This window comes from Pezoporus flaviventris, unplaced genomic scaffold, assembly GCF_033815535.1.
Source record: "Pezoporus flaviventris isolate CSIRO_AGI_PZ_B2104156 unplaced genomic scaffold, CSIRO_AGI_Pfla_v1 ptg000001l, whole genome shotgun sequence".
Lineage (NCBI taxonomy): Eukaryota > Metazoa > Chordata > Aves > Psittaciformes > Psittacidae > Pezoporus > Pezoporus flaviventris.
In genome coordinates this window covers 40198942-40220852 of record NW_026892549.1, presented here as the reverse complement: position 1 = coordinate 40220852, position 21911 = coordinate 40198942, and the positions used below count along the sequence as shown (strand labels likewise).

The following is a 21911-nucleotide window of genomic DNA, read 5'->3' as shown; positions in this document are numbered from 1 at the left end:
ATTCACCACCTGTAAGGGTACCAGACCACCACAACTTTACTACGTTTACAGAAGGCAACACATTAAGGAGGAAGCAGACTTCAAGCATGCCTTTCACTGACAATCAGCCTGCAAAACTCTCAGGGAGGGAAGAGGAATGCTCTTTCACCAGCTCTGTGAGTCAGAGCAAGGGTTACCCGTGCGACATGAAATAAAGTTCCTTCTTCCAGTACCCTGCCGGCTCCTTCCCCAGTACAAGTGCCTGCACTCTTCCGCTGACCTTTTGTTCTTTTTAACCTGGTTGCTGTTGTTGTTAGGTTTCCTGCCATCCCAGAGTCATCTTTTGCACTGCACTGCACATACTGTTTTCAGAAAAAGCTCAAGAGAAAGGAAATCGGTCACTCCTGCAAACCAGGAGGGTAGCAAAGCTTGGTTTAACTTTCTGCTCTTTCCCGGCACTGTTCAATCAGCACATCTTCAGGAACAGGAGCTCATTTGCCTTGATTACTCCAGCTCATTTACTCCAGTAGCTGCCCCAAGTCAACATCATGTACATGCTGTCTCAAGCGTATGTGACACTTTATAGGCAAATACAACAGGTCAGCTTCCCAATTCAGAGACCTAACAACTTAAGGCCACAGCCCTGCAGACGTTTATGCACGTGGATAATTACGCTCCAGTGAATAATCTCCTTACTGACAACAGAATTATTCAGAAGAATAACGTTACTCATAGGCAAAAGCATATGCACTGACTGGACCATAACTTTGACAGGAAAGCGTGAACAGCTGATAACAGATGGTTGCGTTTGGGATGACAGAAGGAACAGAAAACCAAGCACAAAGAAAACACATCACAGGAAACAAATATTTCTGGCTTCTCTATCTGAATCCAATAGTTCTGAAGAGCTGCCAGATTATTTTAAATTATTGCTCATCCAGAAGAACCAAATCATCCATATACACAAGTAAATGTTGACTTCTGAGAGGCTAACACAGAACAAGATGTTACTCCAAGATTCCACAGAAAAACTGACCTCAAGATGGTACAACGTGTATGCCAGACACTTGATAAATGCAAGTGAGTACTTTCTGATGGGTCCTCCTTGCTGCCTAAAACTTTACCTAAACATCTATGCACAATGCAGTGTCCAGCACACAAGCATTTGCAGGAGCTGCTCTTCATTCTTTTAACAACTTCCCAATTTCAAGTTTATCTACAGCAATCAGTTGCAGATGCTATAGGCACGGGCATATATATTATTTAAAGAGCAATCAATACATTGTGTTGGGTTCTTCCATGTGCTTTTTTTTTTCTCTTTAGAGAAAGTAAAGGAGATTCACATGGGACACTCCCCATTTAGAGATCCATAATTAATGATAGCCTAAGTCAGGTTTACATTTTCTCCTTCTGGATGGCAGAACAGACCTGTTTAAGTATCACTCCATGTCTTCTGACGCAAGGTGGTTAATCCACAATTAGACAGATCAATCTCTTTGTTATGTTTAAGAAAACAACTGTTTAGAGTAACAACTGCATATGACAAATCCACACACAGTTATTAACTTGTCATCCTGTTTTAAAAGATCTTTAACAATCAGAGTTTATACCATTGGTTAAGGAAAAAAAAAACCAGATATTTCATTAAATTCCATAATCATACACTTGCATCTGAAAAAAGCACACTATTCAACAACGTATGGCACTTCTCTGCATTAAAGTGAGGAGCAGTCCTCTGCAACAGGGCTCGGGGCTGGGGGCGTTACAGCAATCCCCCACACACAGGCACACAGCGCAGTTAAGGTTTGGTGTCAAGTACTGTTCGTCCCCACTAACAGTTTTGAGTGTTTAACCACTGTCGTCACGTAGCAGTAAGGAAGGCTGTGTCGACTGACCTTGTTGCTTGTCAGTGAAATGAAAATGTGACAGATCAGAAACAGGTATTTTAAGAAATTACCCAATTGCTGGTTATTTCAATTATTCCTATGGGAGCTTGGGAGTCGGGGGGGGGGAGGGGGAGGAGAACTTTCTCTTTTTTCTATTTTATTTCTAATCGTTAACATGAGCTTGTAATCTTGCAACAACAACTCCACCTTCTCCTGTGTCTTTTTTTTTTTCCTCATAGTAGTTTCTTTGAGCATGCTGTTAAAAGTTCATTTCACACCAAAAAGAAGTGAGGGAACACCAAAAGTGAGGGAACCCCCAAGCAGATGGGTTGCAAACTGACCCTGCTGCAGGCTGCCCTGCCCTGCCATCCTGGCACAGTGATGCTGGACGAACCCAACATATCCATTTGCACCTTCCAGATCCCCAAAACCAGTCTGCAACGTAGGGGAAGTGCTGCCATGCCCAACTCTTCTGCCTTATTCCATGTACAAGCCAGAAGACTCTACTGTTTGTCATTCAGCTACTGCTCCTGGAGTACAGAGAAGTTCCACTGAGGGACTTAAAAGTTAGAGACAGGAGGCAAGAAAGAACTTAGTACAAATTGCACAGTAACTGTAACTCATATTTTGCTTAGTGCGTGGCTGAAACACTGAAAATTGCATCCCTCATCTTGCACGTGCACCTGACGCTGCCTCAGTATTCAATTACTTCAGAAAAGCCCTTTGTAATTTACTAAAGGGAGCGACCATGCAACTCACTGCCCTCACTTCACTGCATGGTTCCATGAAGCAGGATTCAGCACTTCTTTCAGGAAGGCATGCTGCCAACATATTGCCAATAAAGTAGTAGCACACTACACTTGTGCTATCTTAAAATACACAGCTGAACGTGCCAAGTTTCCTTATTTGGCAAAACAGTCCATTTGCTTTCAGGATCTTTGACCATCCATTTTTAGACCCAAATCATCCTTTGTATCCAACATGGCCTACAGTCCTTGAGCTTATCATCCTGCATTTTTGCAGCAGCGTATTTATTTAGGCTTAAAAAAAAAAAAAAAAAAAGAGAAAAAAGCCCCAAAACAAAAAAAAAAAAAAAATCAAATTATCCAGTGCCAAAACATGGTCCACTCCTGTCTTGTCTAAGCACAGAATAGAAAAGGAGTTACAGTGATATGGAGCTACAAGTGATACAGCAGAAATGAGTTTTTATAACTACAAGATCTTTTCAGCATATAATGAACTGCTGACGAATAAGATGCAAACTCCAAGCACAACCCCAACTTACATATATATATATATATATCCTAATGTTCTAACCTCCCAGTAAATTAAAAAAAAGTCAAGAACCCCTACAATTCCTCAACTTTCTGAACCAGACTGAGTGGCAGCCCTGCAGATGGTGAGACTGGAGGCATGCATGGCTCTGCCTACCTTAGTTACAGAAGCAACAACATTTGAGCCTGCCCTTTGTCAGAACCTAAAAATTCTGCATAATTTCCATTAATAACACTTCTAATTTTATTTGAATTTATACAACCATTGCTACGGAAAAAAAGAGCTCAACTCAGCCTGAACAGTTTGAGTACTTCAGGAAACAAACTATTTTCGACTCAAGCTCTGTCAATGGCAGAGACTGAAGGGTTTAAAGGCTCCACTTTAAATAGAAAACATTTTATCTCGGGGAAACCCTAAACTGCTCACTTCGCTTACATTATACCTCGCCAGTGATGCCTGCCAGGAGCGTGCCTCCGACAACACAGAAGACAGAGGAGGCAGCCACCCCTACACCCTGGCCCATAAAGCCGCTCCATCCTTGCACGGGCACAACTGCAGGACCCGGTTTTGCCGGCGTTTCTGTCTTCTCCTCCTCCCTCAGGGAGCCAGGCTCTCCAGGGTTACCATTCTTCACACAATGCCACCGGTATGCAAAGCACATTATGGATAGATAAAACAAGTAGGCTTCTGAGGACTTACAATTTGAGGGCAAAGTCCTGAAAACATCTAACCGCATGCCTCCAGCAGAAAGCTATGATGTTTTCAGGCAGTGACCCAGTTAATCCAGTGCTTTCAAATTATTTCTGCTTCTGGAATTTAGAAAAAAGTAATGATCCATGGCTTTCCCGATGGCTCTGTCGCTAAAACTCACAGCAAAGCATGCTGGATAGAGAGGTAACCGATGGCTCTCACACACACACTAAATAAAAAGCGCATACTGGGGGAAAGGAAATAACTTGAACAAAGAAAAATAAAATATATATATTAAGAAAAAAAAAAAGGCGGCTTACATAAAAAATGAGGAGGGGGGCTAAACGAAAGGAAAACAGAGGGGAAGATACGCCTCAAAGCCCAACCTGAGGGATTTTACGCCCGAAAGAACACAAAAACGCAGCAGGTGCACTCAAAGTGCACGTCTCAAACACCGACTGAGAAGCGGAGGGGTGGCCGAGAACAGCGGCTCCCGGCCAGACGCCGGCGTCCCGCGGCCAACCCTACGGCAGACACCGAGCCAGCACCGGTCGTGGGGCCGCCGCTCGCCACCGCCCCGGCTGCCCCTCGGCGCGCACCACCGTGCGCCGCCCGGCGAGGCACGGCCGGTCTCCCGTCCCGCAGCGGCGTAGTCAGCGGGACCCCCGCCCGTGCCTCCCGCGGGGGGTCCGGCCGGGCGCGGCTGCCCCGCGGAGCGACGCAAGGTCAGGCCGAGCGGCGGGACGGGCGAGCGCCTGCCCTCCAAACACTTTCAAAGTTGCTTCAGCGGGTGGGAAACGCGAAACGCGGTGGGGACACCCGCGGCCCTGCCCCGCTCCGCTCCCCGACCGCGCTGCGCTGCTCCCCGCTGCCTCCCTCCGCCCGGCCACACGCGCACCCACCGCGCACCCACCGCCCCAGCGCTGCCCCCCGCCTGCTCGGGCGTGGCGAGGGGCGCGTCGCCCTCCTCACCTTCCCCGAGGGACTCCGGGCTGGCGGGACGCGAGCGGCGCCGATCCCGGAGCCGCCGAGGGAGGCTGGAACCGGCGCGACCGCGTCTCCCGCTCCGTCCTCCGCGCTTCCGGTTGGTGCCGTGGAGCTGGAGCCGGAGCCGCCGCCGCCCCCGCGCCTCCTCGCAGCGGCGCCACCCCGCGCTCTGCCCGGGCCCCGCGGGAGAGGCGAGGCCGCTGCCGCCCCAGGGGTGCGGGCAGCGTGGCCGCCCCACCTGCAGGGGGAGACGTGCCGGGCCTGGCGTGTGGGGCGAAGGGGCGATGGGTGGCCGGTACCGGTGTGGATGCGGCCCAGGCTGTGCCTCTGCTGCGGCCCAGGGTGCAGGGGTGGCTGGCGAGAGAGACCGTGTGGCCACCGCCAGTCACCGACACGTTGATAAGTAATGGGGCACCTTGGCCCCTCACGGCCAACACACCTCTCAGCGATGGTGTCGTCTGCTGTGGCTGGGCTGGTGTGAGGTGAGGTGAGCTGAAGGCGCTTGGGGCAGCTTGGGCTGACCAGAGGGGATGGTTTCGACTGAGGCAGGGTGTCTGCATGTCAGTTAACTGTGCCAGATTTAGGAAGGGACTTCTGAACGGAGCAGGACCTGTCAGCTGAGGTGTTTCCCGTTCACAAAGTGAGGCCCTGCCATTGCAGGTGGAGAGAGACGTGGCGTGGTACTGCACTGGCATGGCTGCAGCTCTGAAAGTGCCAGTGTTTGGGGCTGCGTCAAAAGGAGCATGACCTCAAGGGAGGTGATTCTCGCCCTCAACGCTTCCTCTTGTAACCCCCCCCGGAGTACTGTGTCCATTTCTGGAGACACATCCTCAACACGAAAGGGATGTGGCCCTGTTGGAGCGAGTCCAGAGGAGGCCACGAAGGTGATCAGAGGGCTGGAGCACCTCTCCTATGAAGACAGGCTGAGAGAGCTGGGGTTGTTCAGCCTGGAGAAGAGAAGGCCGGCCAATACCTAAAGTGAGCCTACAAGAAAGCTGAAGAGGGGCTTTTTACAACGGCACGTAGTGATAGGATAAGGAATAATGACTTTAAATTGAAAGAGGGGAGATTTAGGTTGGATATAAGAAGTCATTCTTTACTGTGAGGGTGGTGAGTTGCTGGCACAGGTTTCCCAGGGAAGTTATGGCTGCCCCATTCCTGGCAGTGTTCAAGGCCAGGTTGGATGGGGATTTGAGCAATCTGGTCTAGTGGAAGGTGTCCCTGCCCATGGCAGGGGAGTTGGAACTGATAAGCTTTAAAGGCCCTTCCAGTCCAAACCATTCTGATTCCATGATGGCTTGACTGGCAAGTACAAGCTCCCCCATCCATATTCCTCAGTTCTCAACAGAGAGACAACACACTTCCACCCTCTGAAGCCACACAGACCCTTCCTTATCCAATCTTTCAATGGCATATACTGTGCTGTTGCAGATTGAAAATAAGCAGTCATGCTTAAAGGAAATGACTCAAAAGACTCAGTACCAGACAATTTTTCTGCTAATGCAAACCATCACATGGCTGCGACAGTACATGTTTTGTATCAGTGTTATGCAAAATTCAATGTCCATCACTGCTTTCGTATGCACTCCCCAGCTTGTCTACTGGTGTCTGTTAACGCTGGTTTTACACTCACTGGAGAGCCTCGGTCCCTCGTTATCTCTCATACTTGACTATTGTTATATGTATGTGCATATCTGCCATATAAAAATCAGCTGCCTAGCACAGTGAATCACAAAGACTTGTGCAGCATCACACTGAATCATATACAGTAATTGGACATCACAAAGATGTATAGTATCGAGGTGAATCATGGAAGAACACTTTACTGATGAATCAAATATAATCATTTTGCAAACATCAGAGGCTTTTCCCCGAGGTGTGTTATTTTGGCATGAGGGAGGGTAAAAAGCCGTTGAAACAGTGAAGCACAATTGTACGTTTCTGGCCATAAAATAAGACATATTCAACTGAGCCATAATAACTGGAGTAAAGTTCAGCGAGATCTAAGCACTTGGTAAAATAGGTACATGAAGATGCTAAGAAAGTCAAAAAGCAGGCAGTGGTGACTCCCCCCTTCCTCCACCTGACAGGTCCAGCATTGCCAGGACAAGCAGCGAAGGAGGTCAGCATGCTCTGGCTTCCCCTGGACATGGCACTTTCAGGCACTGTCTGTCTGGTCTGAGAGCGCTTGTGCTTTCTTATGCGCTGATCTGCTGGTGAGCCTGGAGAGGTCTCCAGGCAAAGCCAGTCAAAGCCACGTTTTAAAAGAAAGCACAACTATCAATGCAAACCACGTGAAACTCATGCTCAGGAGGAGGACAGGTGCCACATACTCAGTCTCTTAAGTGGTGTGACTAAATGCATTTATCCTTCCTGTCCGAGGCAATTGCCAATTAGTCAAGTGTTTTAAAAATCTACCTAAAGGTTAAATCACTTGATTCATAGGCATTTGCTTAGGAGAGCAGAATGCTTGCATTGAGAGGTCTCTTGCCTAGGGCACTTTATCCACGTATTTTGTCCATGGCTGTGTATGTGCAGAGCTGGGATTTATCATGTCTGACTTTAGGCCCTGGTTGCAGAAAGAAATAACCTGTTCCAGTAGTGCATGAGAAACGAGGGGGTGGTTAATATTTCCTGCTCCAAGAACTGGAGTGAAGAGTCTGCATCATGCACTGTGTTAACATGCCACTGTTCAAAACGCGTAATTGCACTTGCTCTGTTAGAGGGCAAGAGAGCGAAAGCGAAGGACACTGCACAAGGACTGTCCAACCCCAGTGGTACACTGTGAAGATGGAATTATTGCGACAAGGATTTAAGAGTGTTTTTTGGGCTTGTATTCTTTCTGCCCTCTGGCTACGGAGTCTTTGCATCCTTTAATGTTTTTTTCCATTGTCATGGAAACTAAAAAAATAGCTAGAAAAGGTCAGAAAGCAGAGAAACCAAAGTTTCTTGGGTGGTCACAATACCATACAAAACAATGAACCAACATGTGGTGGTATGGTTTCTCCCCCTTTTTGGGACAAGAAATTCAAACTGAGAAGGTCTGAGTTACCTCTGGAGAACTCAGTCCTAATCTCAGGCTTCTTCAGTTTACATGGAAGAGAGAAAAAAAGAAAATACTTAAAAGCTAACAAAAGTTAGTGCAAAGCCACAACAACTGGCAAAGGATAAAGGCAGCTCTAGCAGCTTTTAACTCAATTTTAGAGTTGAAAGGATTCCTGTGAATTGTCTCTTTACATCTCCTTGCCACGCTGGGTGTGCAGTGACGTCTCGCCGCCTTTCAACATGGAAAATACAGTTCCATGTATACGTTCGGGCGTTTTAAATCATCCTCCCTGCCAAAAGCAGCAGTCACACCCCTCCCCTGCCCGGCAAGTCCTGTTCCTACTGCTGCGCTGCCCACCGGCTTTTGCAGAGGGAATGGAGCTGCGGAGGTGAGGCCGCTGCAGGGAAAAACAGTCGGTTTTCACCCAGACCTGAATGCAGGTCGTCAGGCAACTAGGCAGGAGAGGGGCAAGGGCTGGTAGGAGCAGCTGAGAGAGGACAGCGCCTGGAAGTGCTTTTATAGCAGTAGCGGTGGGTTATGCCAGCTTAAACTGTATGTGAAACTCGAGACACGGATAATTTGGAGGTGGACACCTGCTCCGTATTTTTCAATCTTCTTTCAGGACTGGCTCAGAGTTCAGCTCAGGCTTAGTGCTGAGGTTCCTTTGAAGCACTTCTGATCCTCTGGCTGCTATGGCTTGCTCTGCTTCTAGTTTAACAATTGGACAGAAAACATGGTGGGGGGCATGCCTGGGGTGTACTAGGAAGGTTGTGCGCATATTGCTGTAGAAGTTATAGCACTAGTGTACGCTAGGGTTAATCTAGCTAGTTTGAGCTGCATTAGCAGTAACAATATGTTAGCATTAATTTCACGCCATTTGTACCATCAGTTTTGTGGCCTGGGAGAGGCGCAGGAGTTGCTCGCCTGAAACCCCTGTCTGCATCCCTGTTTTTGCTTGCACTGTACAGACTGAAATTCATGCAGGTATGTTCAGATATGCTGCAATCACACACCTCTGCAGTTACACCCCAAAACACAGCTAGCAGGGTTGGCCTCATGACTAAAAGACAAGTGGCGTGGTACTGCCAGCCAAAATAAGCTGCAGTTAGACTTTCTGAGAGATGGCAAGTGGAAAATCTAAGGGATTGCCTCTGGATTTGCCTCTGAGGCAATCCTGCCTTTCTTGCTGTAAACAACATGGTTAACATGCGCCCACAAACACTGACCTGATACTACATGCAGCCCCCATGCCCACAGCCAGGGCTGATTCTTGTTTGCTGCAGCAGCCCAGTTGCTGGTGTGCTGTGGGTAATGGCTCTTGACTTTCATGGGGAATGAAGAAAGACAGACCCTGTGCTAACCATCAGACACCTCTTAGATCCACACAACTGGTATTTTTTTCTGCTGTTTTCTATTTTTCTCTTTTTTCTTTTTATTAAAGAGAAAAATAAGGAATTTGTGCTATTGCCTATATTGCATATTTAACATAAAATATAATAAAACCAATTATTATAGAAAATTTAGAATTATTAAATACAGGTTAGAATGATAAAATACAGGCATTCATGTGGCAGAGAAGGTTTGTGTGCAATGGGTGTCTTACATGTGGATCAAATACCTGCTTTGTGCATGTTGGTTTTCAGAACTGACAGGCTGCAGCTTGTACACTATTTGTCTTTTGATCGGGCATGTGTGCAGTATAAAAGCACATACAGCTTCTACAAAAATGTCAATATAATTAACAAGGAGATAGTAATGAAATGGCAAAATATTAACATGAAATATATATATTGATTGGTTTACAAGAATGGTTTTCTTATCTTTTACTGGCACCACAGTTTTAGCTGATCATTATACACAGCTGTGATCCACTCACTAGTACTCTTCTCAGTTACTATTTCATTACATACTTTTAATTATATAGGGAAAGCTCATACTCCTTATAGCAAATTTTGTGGTCAGTTAGACTTCATCCATTGTTCTGATTTTGGTACTACTTTCCTCTAAAGTGTAGTATGGCTTAGCACTATTTTCTTTGTTTTAAAGCTGGACTGAATTTATTCTAGCTGTGCCACTCTGTGTTTTCTGATCTGCACTACTGCGAGCTCCATTGAAGCCACAGTCCCTTCATTACCCTTGTAATCTTTTTCCATTAGGTTGCTCAGTTGTAGGGAATCCAGGGAGAGGCAGGTGCAATTTCACCTCTGAGGACCACCAACAGAAGATGACAACAGAGAATATTCAACAGCTGGTTTAAAGCATTGTATACCATTTTCTGTATAAAATAATTAGTTTCTAAGCACATTTACCTTTATTGGAAAGTAAAGGCAGCCACTGGAATCATGAAAACTTCATCCACCATTGACAAGGAGTCAGTTTGAACTGAAAAGAAAATATTAGCTCCTCTTCATGATGTACTATAGTATCAGTAGCTTACATTTTTTTGCTACTTATTTAATTCAGAGTACATTAATTAGAAACAAATCTGTTGAAGATCACATCTTTTTCTCTTTGGATTTAGAGATTAAGACTAGAAAATGTCCCTAATAATAGACTGCCTCAGAAAAGCCCTTTTTCTAGGTAAATCAGCTAGACAAATTAGCTGTATTCTAGGTAAATCAGCTAGATAAATTAGCTGTATTCTAGGTAAATCAGCTAGATAAATTAGCTGTATTCTAGGTAAATCAGCTAGATAAATCAGCTGTATCATATCAGTTCCTTTGCCAGTGTTCCCCAAAAAGGTGCTCAACACCCCCCAGACACTAGCACACTATTAACAATGGCTAATTGTGACAGGAAGGGAAAAACATAGATCTGTGAAAACCTCTAACTAGTTCCTGGCAACAGAGCTAACTGATCAGGAGCATCACAAAGGAGTTACATGCCAGACAACTGGAACAGGAGAAACATTAGGGCAGGAATTACAAATGGAAGGCAATGTTAGATTTCAAACAGACTCTAGGCAGCAACCCGCCAGTACTGCAGCCCTCAAGGGTCAGTCCTACAGAGAATGAGGACATCTAAAGGAAACCTAAGGCAACACTGGCTCTCTGTTATCTGAGAACATCCACAATGCTGCCAACAGTACTCCTGTGCAGAAATAATGTACACCTGTGAAAAACCACAAAGAGTCGGCAAATACAGCCAGCGGATTCACTTGCTGGCTCGGACAGCATCTGAAGAAAGAACTATTTAAAAACACAAGAGGTGGTGCTATAATGAGGAAACCATGGAGAGCAGAAAGCTTATGACTATTGACAGAAGTTGATTAAGAAATGGATTATTGTCTGTTCGGATGTTGGAGTATCTACTGTCAGCTCTATCCGACATATCTTTATGTAAATTTCCTTTAATTGAAGTATTCATTTACAATCCTTGTTTTCATTGGTAATACGCTTTATTTGCATTTGAAAACAGAAAGGGGAGAAAAAAATTAAACACGACTGGCTGACCCCTGCCATGTGACAGAGGCTTTGCTTTTTGTCACTCTGACCCAAATGGATTAGGGCCAGGAAATAAAGGTCAGTCTTTTACCAGTACCCCTGTGTGTCACGTTTTTATTACATGGAGTTTCCAAGAAAAATATCCCAATTTGCATCAGTAATTATGCATTCTTTATCCATTTTCATGTAGTTTTCTGAGTATTTTGCATTCAGAAATCACCTTTGAGTGCCAGACCCATTAAAAACAAACCCTTTGTGAAATATCCTTCAGCAGTTAAATGTAAGTGGTAGATTTTGTAGCTGGGCATGCTCTTTTTTTCCCTTTTAATAACAAGAAGCTTCCATTTTACAGGAGTCTCCCCACCACTTCAGTCATAAACGGCCAAGGCTGTGGTTGGATTACTTTCCTTTGTGAATTTATAAGTATTTTATTGCTAAAGCAGTGCACAGATGAAGTAAGAGCCGGTCTTATATGTCGTGTAAGTAAATGCATGGAGGATGTACCCTGGGTGCTCCTGCAGCACACTGACCACAGCCTTTCCCCACGGTGAGAAGCTGGAGGTCAGGTTTTAGCCACAAGCCATGCAGCTCCCTCTCCTGCGGGAACTGATTTCGGGCAGCGGTGCCCATTCCCAAGAGAGGCAAAGGGATGACGGTCCCCTCCGGCTGCTGTCACCCCAGGCAGGGGCCAGCCAGCCCCACAGTACTGCTGGGAGTGCTGGGGGTTCCCTGGGCACAGCTAAGGAAGCAGGGCTCTGAGGACAGGCTGCTATGGAAGTTTCTGGTTTAGTAATTTGAATGCTAACTTTTTAATCTGGTCATTATTTTCTTTGATTGCTAATACCTTGACCTCTGGTGACAGCGGCTGCTTGTGCCTGCTAAACTTTAATGCAGGCTACAGTAAAGAACATTATGATTATTTGAAAAGGCAGGGTGTAATGCATTTCAGATTAACAGTGAAAGAAAAGCTATTCAAGTTAGAGGTTCACTTTGCCGTATCTCTCTCTATGCTGCTTTCCTTATTATCAGTACAAAAAATGAAATGAGAATAGCACATCTTTTAATTTTCTTCCACTATTACCTCTTGATTTGCATTCAGAGCTCCCAGAAGAAATACCACTGAATTCAGAAGTAGTCTATTTAAGCTGCATGATGTTTAAAAATTGCTGGAAGAGGTTAAGGTACTGTATATTATGCAGTTGACCTTACTAAGAAGCTACGCTAACAATTTAGACTTATAATTTTGTTAAAACACTTTCTTAAACCAAAATTCATTATCTCTTTCGGTACCCTGCAGGTTAAACCTTTTGATTTCTCTCTAACTTATTTTGTCAGATTTCTAAATTGTATTTAAACTCCTTGTGCTTAAAAGATTGTTTTGCCAGTCTCTCCTTGAAAAGAGGGGATTTTTTGTCTCTTCGTACCTGGTCTGCAGAGGCAGTGCACCTTCACAGCATTTTCCTTGGCAGGGAAAAACCTCAACCCTCCATCTGCAGAGTCCCGCAAACACATTTGAACTCTTTCATCTGACACTGTTATGTCTTTGTGGCTGATCAGCTTAGAACAAGGTGTCTGGGAAAATACTTTGGATGCTGCCTTTACCAAACTGTTGTAGTCTCCTGGTACGTTGGATTCAGCTCCCTGGATTTAACCTTTGTTCCCTGGTTCTGTGTAGGGATGGCCAACACAGGCCCTGGTCACTGAGAAAACCAGCAAATCCTAACAAAGCATCAATAGTGAAAAGTGCCAGAACAGGGGAGAGCTGAACCCTGTGACTCTTGAGCTTCTGTATCCCTAAATAGGGGTGTCTGTGCTCTGTACTGCTGCTTGAGCAAACAGAACATCAGCAGTGGAACACCTGTAATGCTGAATGTTTTCCAAAAAGCCCAAGGTGCCCCCACCCTGGCTCTGCAGTCTCCAGCAGTGCGTGTTTATCATGGCACTGCCTCCTGGTCAGCTCTCATATAAAAACTACAGTGCGACTCTGCCAGTGAGTAAAATAGGGTCAGGACTTTGGGGCCTGAGGCCAAATAGCACAGACCAGCCCTATCAGCACTGCAGGACCTGTGACCATCAGGAATGATTCTCCTTTTGAACAGGTTTCTGTTTTTTTCAGTCCTCAGTGTTGAAATACAGAAGGAGCTGTGCTGCAATGTTTATGCTGTTCATACAAGTGGGCATGATTGAGGTGCGAAGCATTATGGGTCCCACTGGAGAACTGCGGGAGGGGATGGAGACAGGCTGGACAGGCTTGCCATATTCCCCACTGGAAATGATCCCTGGTGCATGCTCCCCCTCTATAATGGCTGGGTGCTCTCAAGCCATTCTAGTTGGCATGGACCAACATCAGTCCAAATGCTACAACTAAAGCAGTAAGGACCATGAGTGGCACAGTGCTTCGGATCGCCAACCCCCTTTTGCTTGGCTGCATTGACAAAGCACCCCAAGCCCAAGCTTGCAACTGGCCCTGAGAGCCAGCAGGCCAGGGGTGTCTCCTCACTGAAACAGGATCAAGCTGTGAATTGCAGCTGCCAGCACAGGATGAGGACAACATAGGTGTTTCGACACTTCCTTGTTTCCCGAGTTCCTATTCATTCTTCACACTATTGCAACAGGTGCTGGGACTTTACACAGCACGAGCAGTGTATTGACTGCTGCCTGCCTGCGGTAAAGTCAATGAGGGGAGCAAGGGAAGCCCAGTCTGGAGCCCCGAGCCAGTAGGTAGAGTTATTCATTTAATCTTTAGGTATGTAGACTGTGATCAGCACAACAGCAACTGAGCCACTTGAATAAGTTAGATACAGAAACAGCAACACTCGTTACTTATACAGCACCCTTTATTGGAAGATTAGAAAATGCCAGATACCAGTTTCATAGAGTAGGTAAACTGCATTCATCCGTTCATATGGAGGTGCCATAAAGCCTCTGTCTGTATCACTGGGATGTATCTACACAACAAAGACCATTTGGCAACTTATAAGTAAAACTGTTAGAGGTTTTGAGGAATAAAAGAATAAACCAAGGGGATAAAAACATACTAAACAGATGAAGAATCGGTCTCTGTGCAGAGCCAAGCTGAAACTTGGCAGCTTTATAAACCAGTTAACATAGAAATAAATGAAAGTCCAAACAATAGGAACAAATCTGGAGCAAATAAAATCATGACCTCACAAATGTTATAAATTGAAAGTAAAGATAAAAACATCTTTTGAATTAATTGTGTCCCTATAGTTTATTTGACTGCATACTTTGCTTCTGGGAAGATCCCGTATCTGAAAAAGCCGTATGAAGTATATTCATAAAGCAGTACAAACGGAACAATTTCTCACTTGAAATAACAAGACACAAATTTGTCTCTATGTTATTAGCTGGTTATCCTCTGAATCATCCTGAACTTCTAGTCAGACAGCAAAGTTAAAATAAATTATTTCATCATGCTGAAGAATGTTTCTTAACTGTGTAATTCTTTCCTTTGCAGATGGCAGGTACTGAGCAGATAGTGGTTCTATGTGTCAGCATTTCCCTGGTGACACTCAGCTTTAGCAGAATTTATGTTTTGACTAAAAGGATGTGATTATTTGTGCAGATAAAAAAAGAAAATCTTTATGTGTATACTGACTCCACTCAGTCCTGGCCAGTGCCAAGAAAAGTGTACACTGTGTCTGACGTGAAATGTACACTATATCAACGAGGTCATCGCTGAAGCTTTATCATGAGATAATAGGTGACACTTCCAATTTCAGGCTTAACCAGCTTTATGACATCTGGCTTCGCAGAGCAGAGCCGGTGTAAATGCAGCAGGGAAGACTTTTGCCATTTGAACATCATCATTTCATTGGCACATGCTTGGCCCTGTCAGTTCTTGCCCAGCAGCAGCACAGTACTCCCATGGAGTGATCAGGCTGGCACAAATGATCTTGGCGAGGAAAGGCTACATGCCAGATCACCTCTTTCCTCAAGGCTGCAGGACCTGATAGACCTCCCTGAGGTGACTGAAGCCAGAGGCCTCTTAAGTGCCCCGTTAGCCTAGGTCTCACCTTGAGTTAGCCTACCTGAGGTAAAATGCTGTCCAACAAAAGGTAACTTGTAGTCCTCTTAATTAGTGACTGAGCAGGACAAATTAGTCAGATAGCTAAAATGAAGAATACATCCCTTCTTCATTTTAACCTTTCCAATTTAAATGTTTTCTATGTTTACATGGGATGGTAGGAGCCTTCTTAGAAACTCTAAACAAACCAGCTAATAAAACCATAGTGTTTGGTTTTATTGGTTGCAAGCCCGTCATCCCGTGTGGCAGGGATGGATCTGACTGGCTTTAAACTGGTCACCTGTATCACAATGGTCATTGTCTAACTGCAGTTTCAAGGCCCAGCAAATGACAAGCGCAGTTTGCTTTATCAGCCAATTAACAGCATCAGTATTTATGCAGGAGTGAAGCTGAAAGTGCAAATAAGGCCAGTGACGAGACCTTTCCAGCAATTCCATTTAATGAAGTACTGCATGTTATTTACGGTGAACGTACATCACACAATTCCTACACATAAAATGCACACAAAAAGAGTGACAAAAGCATCACTCTCGTTAACATGCTAAACTAAATAAATAAAACACTTATTTTGGCACAACTGCTATTACATAAATAAATATTGTAGAACAGAACGAATCAACATTTATTTACAGTCTATTGAAAGTGCAAAACAATTGGCTGAAAATGAAGATATTTGTAAATGCTCAAGACCAGAAAATATGTGTTAACCAGCCACAATTAATGATAGCTAAAGTTTAAGGTTTTAATGTCCAGGAAATTATTCTCTTGAAATCTGTTTGTGCATATTGTGCTCTTTTTGAACCAGTCCTTTGCTACCTTTACGCTATGATTTTGACAGCCTTACTATTGTAATGGAATTCTGTAAAAAACTGACTGGTAGTTTAAAAAAAGAAGTAAAATGTAAACACAGGTTAATCTACTCGTCATTCGAAGTGTTTTCAGTCCTGTCAGTTCTCTGAAATGGCCACACTGCTCACAGTAGTAGGCAGTACACTTAAGGTTAGAAATTTTTCTTAGTATCTGTTATATTTCAAATGGCAATACTTCTTAAGTCTTCTCTGAATTGAACTTATTATACCTTGGACGTCTCTTGAACCTACATTCTTACATCAGATGTCTACATGCATCTTCTACTGAGGTCAACAGTAGCTGGGCAAGCTAAACCGGTGATTAGTTTTGGTCCTGACCTGGAGAATAAATCATAAAATACAGATGTTTAATTAGGCAGAAAAATGCTACTTCCCTTAGGATTGTTACAAGCTTTTTGCACATTTTTCGCTAACTGTTCTATTTTATCCTTTGCCTTTTTTATCCATGTGAGAAATCATTTACTATAAAATGAATTAACGGTTCACAACACGGCCACCTGTGCAGCTATAGTGCATATATTCTTCCTCAGCCAAAGTTCTCTGGCAGGCTGGTACATTGTGCGTTGCCTAAGACCTTAGAATATGTTTTTGCTTATTTTTGTAGTGGCAGTGGGGTAGCAGAGAAAGTGAAGTTCTTAACAAGTGACCTTGACAGGATAAAAGATCATTTCTCATCACGGCTTCAAATGTTTATGCTCGACGCGGTTCTAGTCGGTGAGACATCTGTGATAAAGTTCTCTGGTTGTCAATCACATTTAATTGCCGCACATAGCTCCGAACATCCTGATGGTTCTTATTAGTTAGGGCTGCGTCGGGATCTGGTGAAAGAGAAATGATGTAGGATTGATACACTTAAATGAACAAATGCCTGAACAGAATGCAGTAACTCTTTACAAGCTGTCACAGGAAACACCAGATCCTGGTGAGTTAAAAAGAAAATATTTAGGAATCGCTCTCTTTGAAGCCTTTCCTCCATGGCTGAGTGTCTTTCTGGTTCCTACCCACACAAATTAACTTTTTCTCTCAGATATACTTGGCTACATGTCCCCAGATTGATGGCTCTTGGTTACAGTTTTATACATCACCTTACCAGTCAATTGCTATAAATTATATAGCTAACTAGTATGATTTAAAGCTGCCCATCTGGTTTTGAACCAGCAGCTTTCACACGGACTCAGAACTCTATGACTGATTTAAGCCTCCTTTCAGGAAATATTCCCATTTCTAACTCAGCATTAAATATCTGTAACACTGCAGTGCTTTGTGACTGCCCCATTCAAGCTTACCTTATTTAACATAACCTCATTATATCTACTCCAACAATTATGAAATACCACTGAGTTAAAATCTGAGTATCTTCAGCCTCACAGTGAACAGCTTGCAATTCAACAGAATATGTGTTAGGTAACTTAAACTTCTCTAAAAGAAAGATACTGAAGCATCTACTATGTATAAATACACACACAAAAAGCATGGGACTTAGATACGGTACATCTATATACTGACATTTTGTTGTATCATGTATAGTGAAAATCCACTTCCACTTCTAAATATGTGGAGGTCTCACTAGTGCTTAGCACATTAAAATTAAAAGATACATAGCTAGAAAAACTTCAATAGTGGGAGAAAAAATTAAAAAGCTCCCTTATCCCGATCTTCCAGAGTTAAGCTTTGATCCAGACAGAAATAAACTATTTTTATAATAACATATTGTTTTATATTATTTCTTCTGTTCTTTGAGGAAAAGGAACACTGCTGTGTAGCAAAATGAGTGAAGTGCTGAGGAAATGCCAGTGTGACAGGCACAGGCAGTGCACCTAGATGAGATGAGACCCACAGAGCAATCCTGTTTGACCATGCAGCTCTGTCATCTTTCATGGCCTCAAGTAAGTTCTGCTAATTATGCTGACGAACAGGTTTTAAGCTCACCACCTGACGCAGTTATGTCACCTATAAACGTCATGTTTCCGGATTAGTTTCCTATAAAAACAGGGTTTATCCAAGCAAGTATCTTGCATGTATCTGTGTGCTGCTGTCTGCTAGCTTGATTTCAACCACTTCTGAACCCAGTGGCTTATTTCAACAAATTCTAACTTGACAGATGTGTAGAGACCTCACTGATGCTTAGCTCCTTCACATGCTTGGGAAGAGTGGAGGAAAAGGAGCTTATTAGTTTCTTGAAGGATATTTCACCCTGCGAAGCATCGAAGAATCCAAACAGGGAAGAATCACTGAAAACCAGGCTTTTCAATTCTGGTACACACAGAATTAGCTGTAATTACTGTAGCTACTGATGATAACGCTGACTGTGCAGATGTTGTAATACACTTACTGAAAGCTTGGCTTCGGCAGAATTTCACCGTCCTGACAGTGTTGGCAATCATGCGCTGGAAAGAAAAGATGGGATGCAATCAGGGAACAAGCACTGTATTTCATCATCATTTAAACGAAGCACCTAACTGTGCCTCAGTGTGAAGACATATGCCAATAAAAGCAGTCATATGAATGAAAATATAATTTTAATGCTGATACTCTCATGTGTAGGGTGTGATTTGCATTTACACAGGCTTTAAATAAGCGTGAGTGTAATTTACATGTGCTCAGAGAACCCTTACCCTTACTTGGATGCTGTAAAAGGCCTGAACTAAGAATGAAAATCAGACTCTTCAATGTGCATTTCTTTGATAACATCTCACATTCAGAAGTAAAAGGAACATCATGTAGAACAGCTTGGAATAGACACGCGTTAATTTTAAGACCATCAGTTCCTAACAGCAAGGCCATTTCTATAACATATTCAGCAGTCGAAGAACATTCACCTTTCATATGAATTTGAGTTTAAAATGCAGCCTTCCCAAAAAATGACAGTGTAAAATCAGCATGTGAGAGTGCATGTTCACTGATTCCCTCTGAAAGCGTGCTCAATTCACAGGTGAGAAGGCCACCATTAGAACTGTGGTCATGTAGGCAAGTTTCATCAAACAGAACTGTCAGACAGTGCTCGCTTGCACAAGTGTATCTAACCCAACATGAAAGGGGATTCACTTTTGGTGGACACCTCTACTAGCAATTCACAAAAAAAGTAGAAGTAACTTCAGTCCTTCTTGGCTGTGCTTTCCCTTCAGTAAATAAGCCATTATTTCACTCTGCTAAGAAAATACTCATTAATACATTTCACTCCAATAAATCAGATGCTATTTTACAATAGTTTTAAAGAACAGAAATGAAGTAAGTAATAAAGCCAAACATTTCAGATTTAGTTCTGGACTGCAAAATTGTAACTGGGTTGTGTGATTAGCACCACACAGGTAATACTCCCACCAGTGTGGGAGCAAACTTAGTTGTTCTGCGTAATATCAAATAAACTGAAACTTCAGCAGTAAAACTGAATCCCTTAGCTAGATAGCTTGAGTCAATCACTGTTATAAGGGCAACATTTGTTTTGGTTTCTTTTGCTTAGATTAAGAAAAAGCAGAGAACTACAATGCTATTCCTAATTAGAGTCTAATGTTTGTTCCAGCACTTTAACATGGTCCAACAATTAAAACACAGCTACATCTTTTAACACAGCACACTCTTGCTCCCCAGAATTAGCACACTATTATGATCTGACATTAAAATGATGTTATAAATAAAATGCCTTTGTGAAATCTGTCATTCCAGAAGGGGGAATCACCAATGTAAAATGTTCCTTAACACACACTGAATAATCTAGACATTTTAATGTGCTGACAAGCATACAAAAATGGATATGGCTGGTGGTTTGCATTAAAAACACTAGTGATATATCATGTGCCAAATTTTTGTGGATTACACATTGCATAATCAAATGAATTGCAACTATTCTGAAACTGATCTAAAGTATTTTAATTCTAAAACACAAGTTCCCAAAAGATCTAGGGAATTTGTATATGCATCTGCTTATATTCTTTCTAAAGTCATATGTATTTAGATGTGAAAAATAAGTAGATTTCATGTCAGGGTAATTTTTATCCTATGTTAATTTTTATACCTCTTCAAGCCATTACTACTAGGCAGGTTTTCTGAGGCACTCCCCTTGCAAACGTTCTCATATGTGCTTAGCATTAAGCATGTGAATAAGCCCCATTGACTTCAATAGAACCTCTTAAATACTCAAGGATAAGCACCCATTATAGTATCGGATTGAGACAGAACGCACTGCATATTACAGTGTTAGTTATTCAAGTGTAACCCAATCAAATGAAAATCAAAACAACATGAACATGTAAACATGAATGCTTCATAACTCTTACGGTTTCACATTTAGCTGTGTTATGTGATGCTGCTATTTTGATTTACACCATTTCAAAAAGTACTCCCCTAAAATAACTACAAGGAGAGACCGTAAAGTTGAACCGGACCAGCCAACATGATGAAGTTTCAAGAGCATCTAACGCCAAGAGAAGCTTTCCTAAGGACACTTAATTTTTATGAAGATAGCTAGTGTTGTTTGATGTGCCCTCTAGATGGACTGTTAATACACACCCTAAGTTTTCACACTTGTAACTGTTTATGTTTTGCAGCCTCATTTCATGATGAAATTTGGAGCTAGGCTGTAGGCTCAGTGTTTGATTAGCTTAGTGTTAAGCTGCTTAAGTGTAAATTTAGATTTATCAAAAAAGTGTGTTCTGTGGAATCTTTTTACTCTTTTTATTTATGTGGGGAATTGGTTCTGTAAACAAGCATAACATTTGGAATAAGTACTGTAATGCTGTATTGTACGGAAAGACAAAGTATGAGTGTAGCAAAGGTTTTTAAAAAGTTTTCACTATTTCCAAATTTCTCTTCATATGGGCTCTTCCAGGCAAAGGAAACCAAAGTGGCCACGATTTTGTCTGACTTCTGTTTAGAGGCTGAACTGCCTGGTTTCCTTCCGCTGGCTGAAAGGATTCATTTTTAAGAGCTTTGCTTATTCTTCAGGATACTGTCATTCAGTCTGTACATTTTGCAGTATCCTGGCAATGAAGAATCACAAAGGAATAAGGAACTGGATGTTAAGGCAGAATAAAAGGAGAATCTGTGACCAGAAGACAGAGTTACAACCCAGTGAGGAGATTCTGGAGTATTACGTACCCTTGAAAAGCTCCTTTCACATTCCTTTTTTTCCAGCTGCTGTTGTATTGTCTAATATAAACTCAAAAGCACTCCTCTTTGGTAGGTGCACATAAAAACATGAACTGAAAGTGAATTTTCCTTCCTGAATCTTGTAGATAAGTTGGATTTAATTCAAGAAAACTAGAAACATGTACAGAGAAAATGTTCAGATGGAAGTTTAATTGCCAGCTCCTTAAATTTTTTCTTTAAATAGGGGATTACCTCTAGTTAGTGCCTGCAAAAGTTAACCTCTGCTTACTCACTGTGCAAAGAAAGACCATTCTGGAAAATCCATACAAACTTCAATTTGGATTTTTCTGAAATAGAACCAATTGCACAATATGACAAGCAACCACTACTACCAGCATTCTATGTATACACAACAATACACTTTCAAGTTTTACGCAGTTTGGAATAGTGGCAGCAGGCCTGCACATTATCTTCTAATCCATTCCAAACCCAGGTTTCTAAATGTTATAAATATTCATATATGCCATAGAAAACTAGTAAGGGCTTTAGTCACACACTTTTTGCATAATCTTTATGTTCCAAAAATGAAAGAATGTTTGCCCT

At 42.9% G+C, this 21911-nt stretch overlaps 2 protein-coding genes and 1 long non-coding RNA gene across 9 annotated transcripts in view; 1 reads left to right on the top strand and 2 right to left on the bottom strand.

The window, feature by feature from the left end:
* The window catches only part of MAP3K20 (mitogen-activated protein kinase kinase kinase 20), a 90765-nt gene extending 85761 nt beyond the window's left edge, over positions 1 to 5004 (bottom strand). Inside the window, exon 1 of one of the 2 annotated variants that reach the window (XM_061453903.1) lies at positions 4803 to 5004. The gene's annotated coding sequence lies outside the window, so the exon portion shown is untranslated. The remainder of the gene's footprint in view (positions 1 to 4802) is intronic. The other variant, XM_061453913.1, reaches the window with a different exon arrangement.
* Positions 5005 to 8344: 3340 nt separating this feature from the next.
* Positions 8345 to 11768, top strand: LOC133266115 (uncharacterized). The gene is made up of 3 exons (XR_009742259.1): positions 8345 to 8847; positions 10020 to 10443; positions 10543 to 11768. It is a non-coding gene; the product is annotated as an uncharacterized LOC133266115 (long non-coding RNA).
* A 2352-nt stretch (positions 11769 to 14120) lies between these two features.
* Positions 14121 to 21911, bottom strand: part of RAPGEF4 (Rap guanine nucleotide exchange factor 4) — a 151580-nt gene continuing 143789 nt past the window's right edge. For 5 of the 6 annotated variants that reach the window (XM_061453768.1, XM_061453741.1, XM_061453759.1 and 2 more), the window contains 2 exons: positions 18556 to 18610; positions 14121 to 17041 (listed from right to left, as the gene is read on the bottom strand). In XM_061453768.1, the coding sequence (XP_061309752.1) occupies positions 17020 to 17041; positions 18556 to 18610 (77 nt within the window). In that variant the 3' untranslated portion in view covers positions 14121 to 17019. The remainder of the gene's footprint in view (positions 17042 to 18555; positions 18611 to 21911) is intronic. The other variant, XM_061453750.1, reaches the window with a different exon arrangement.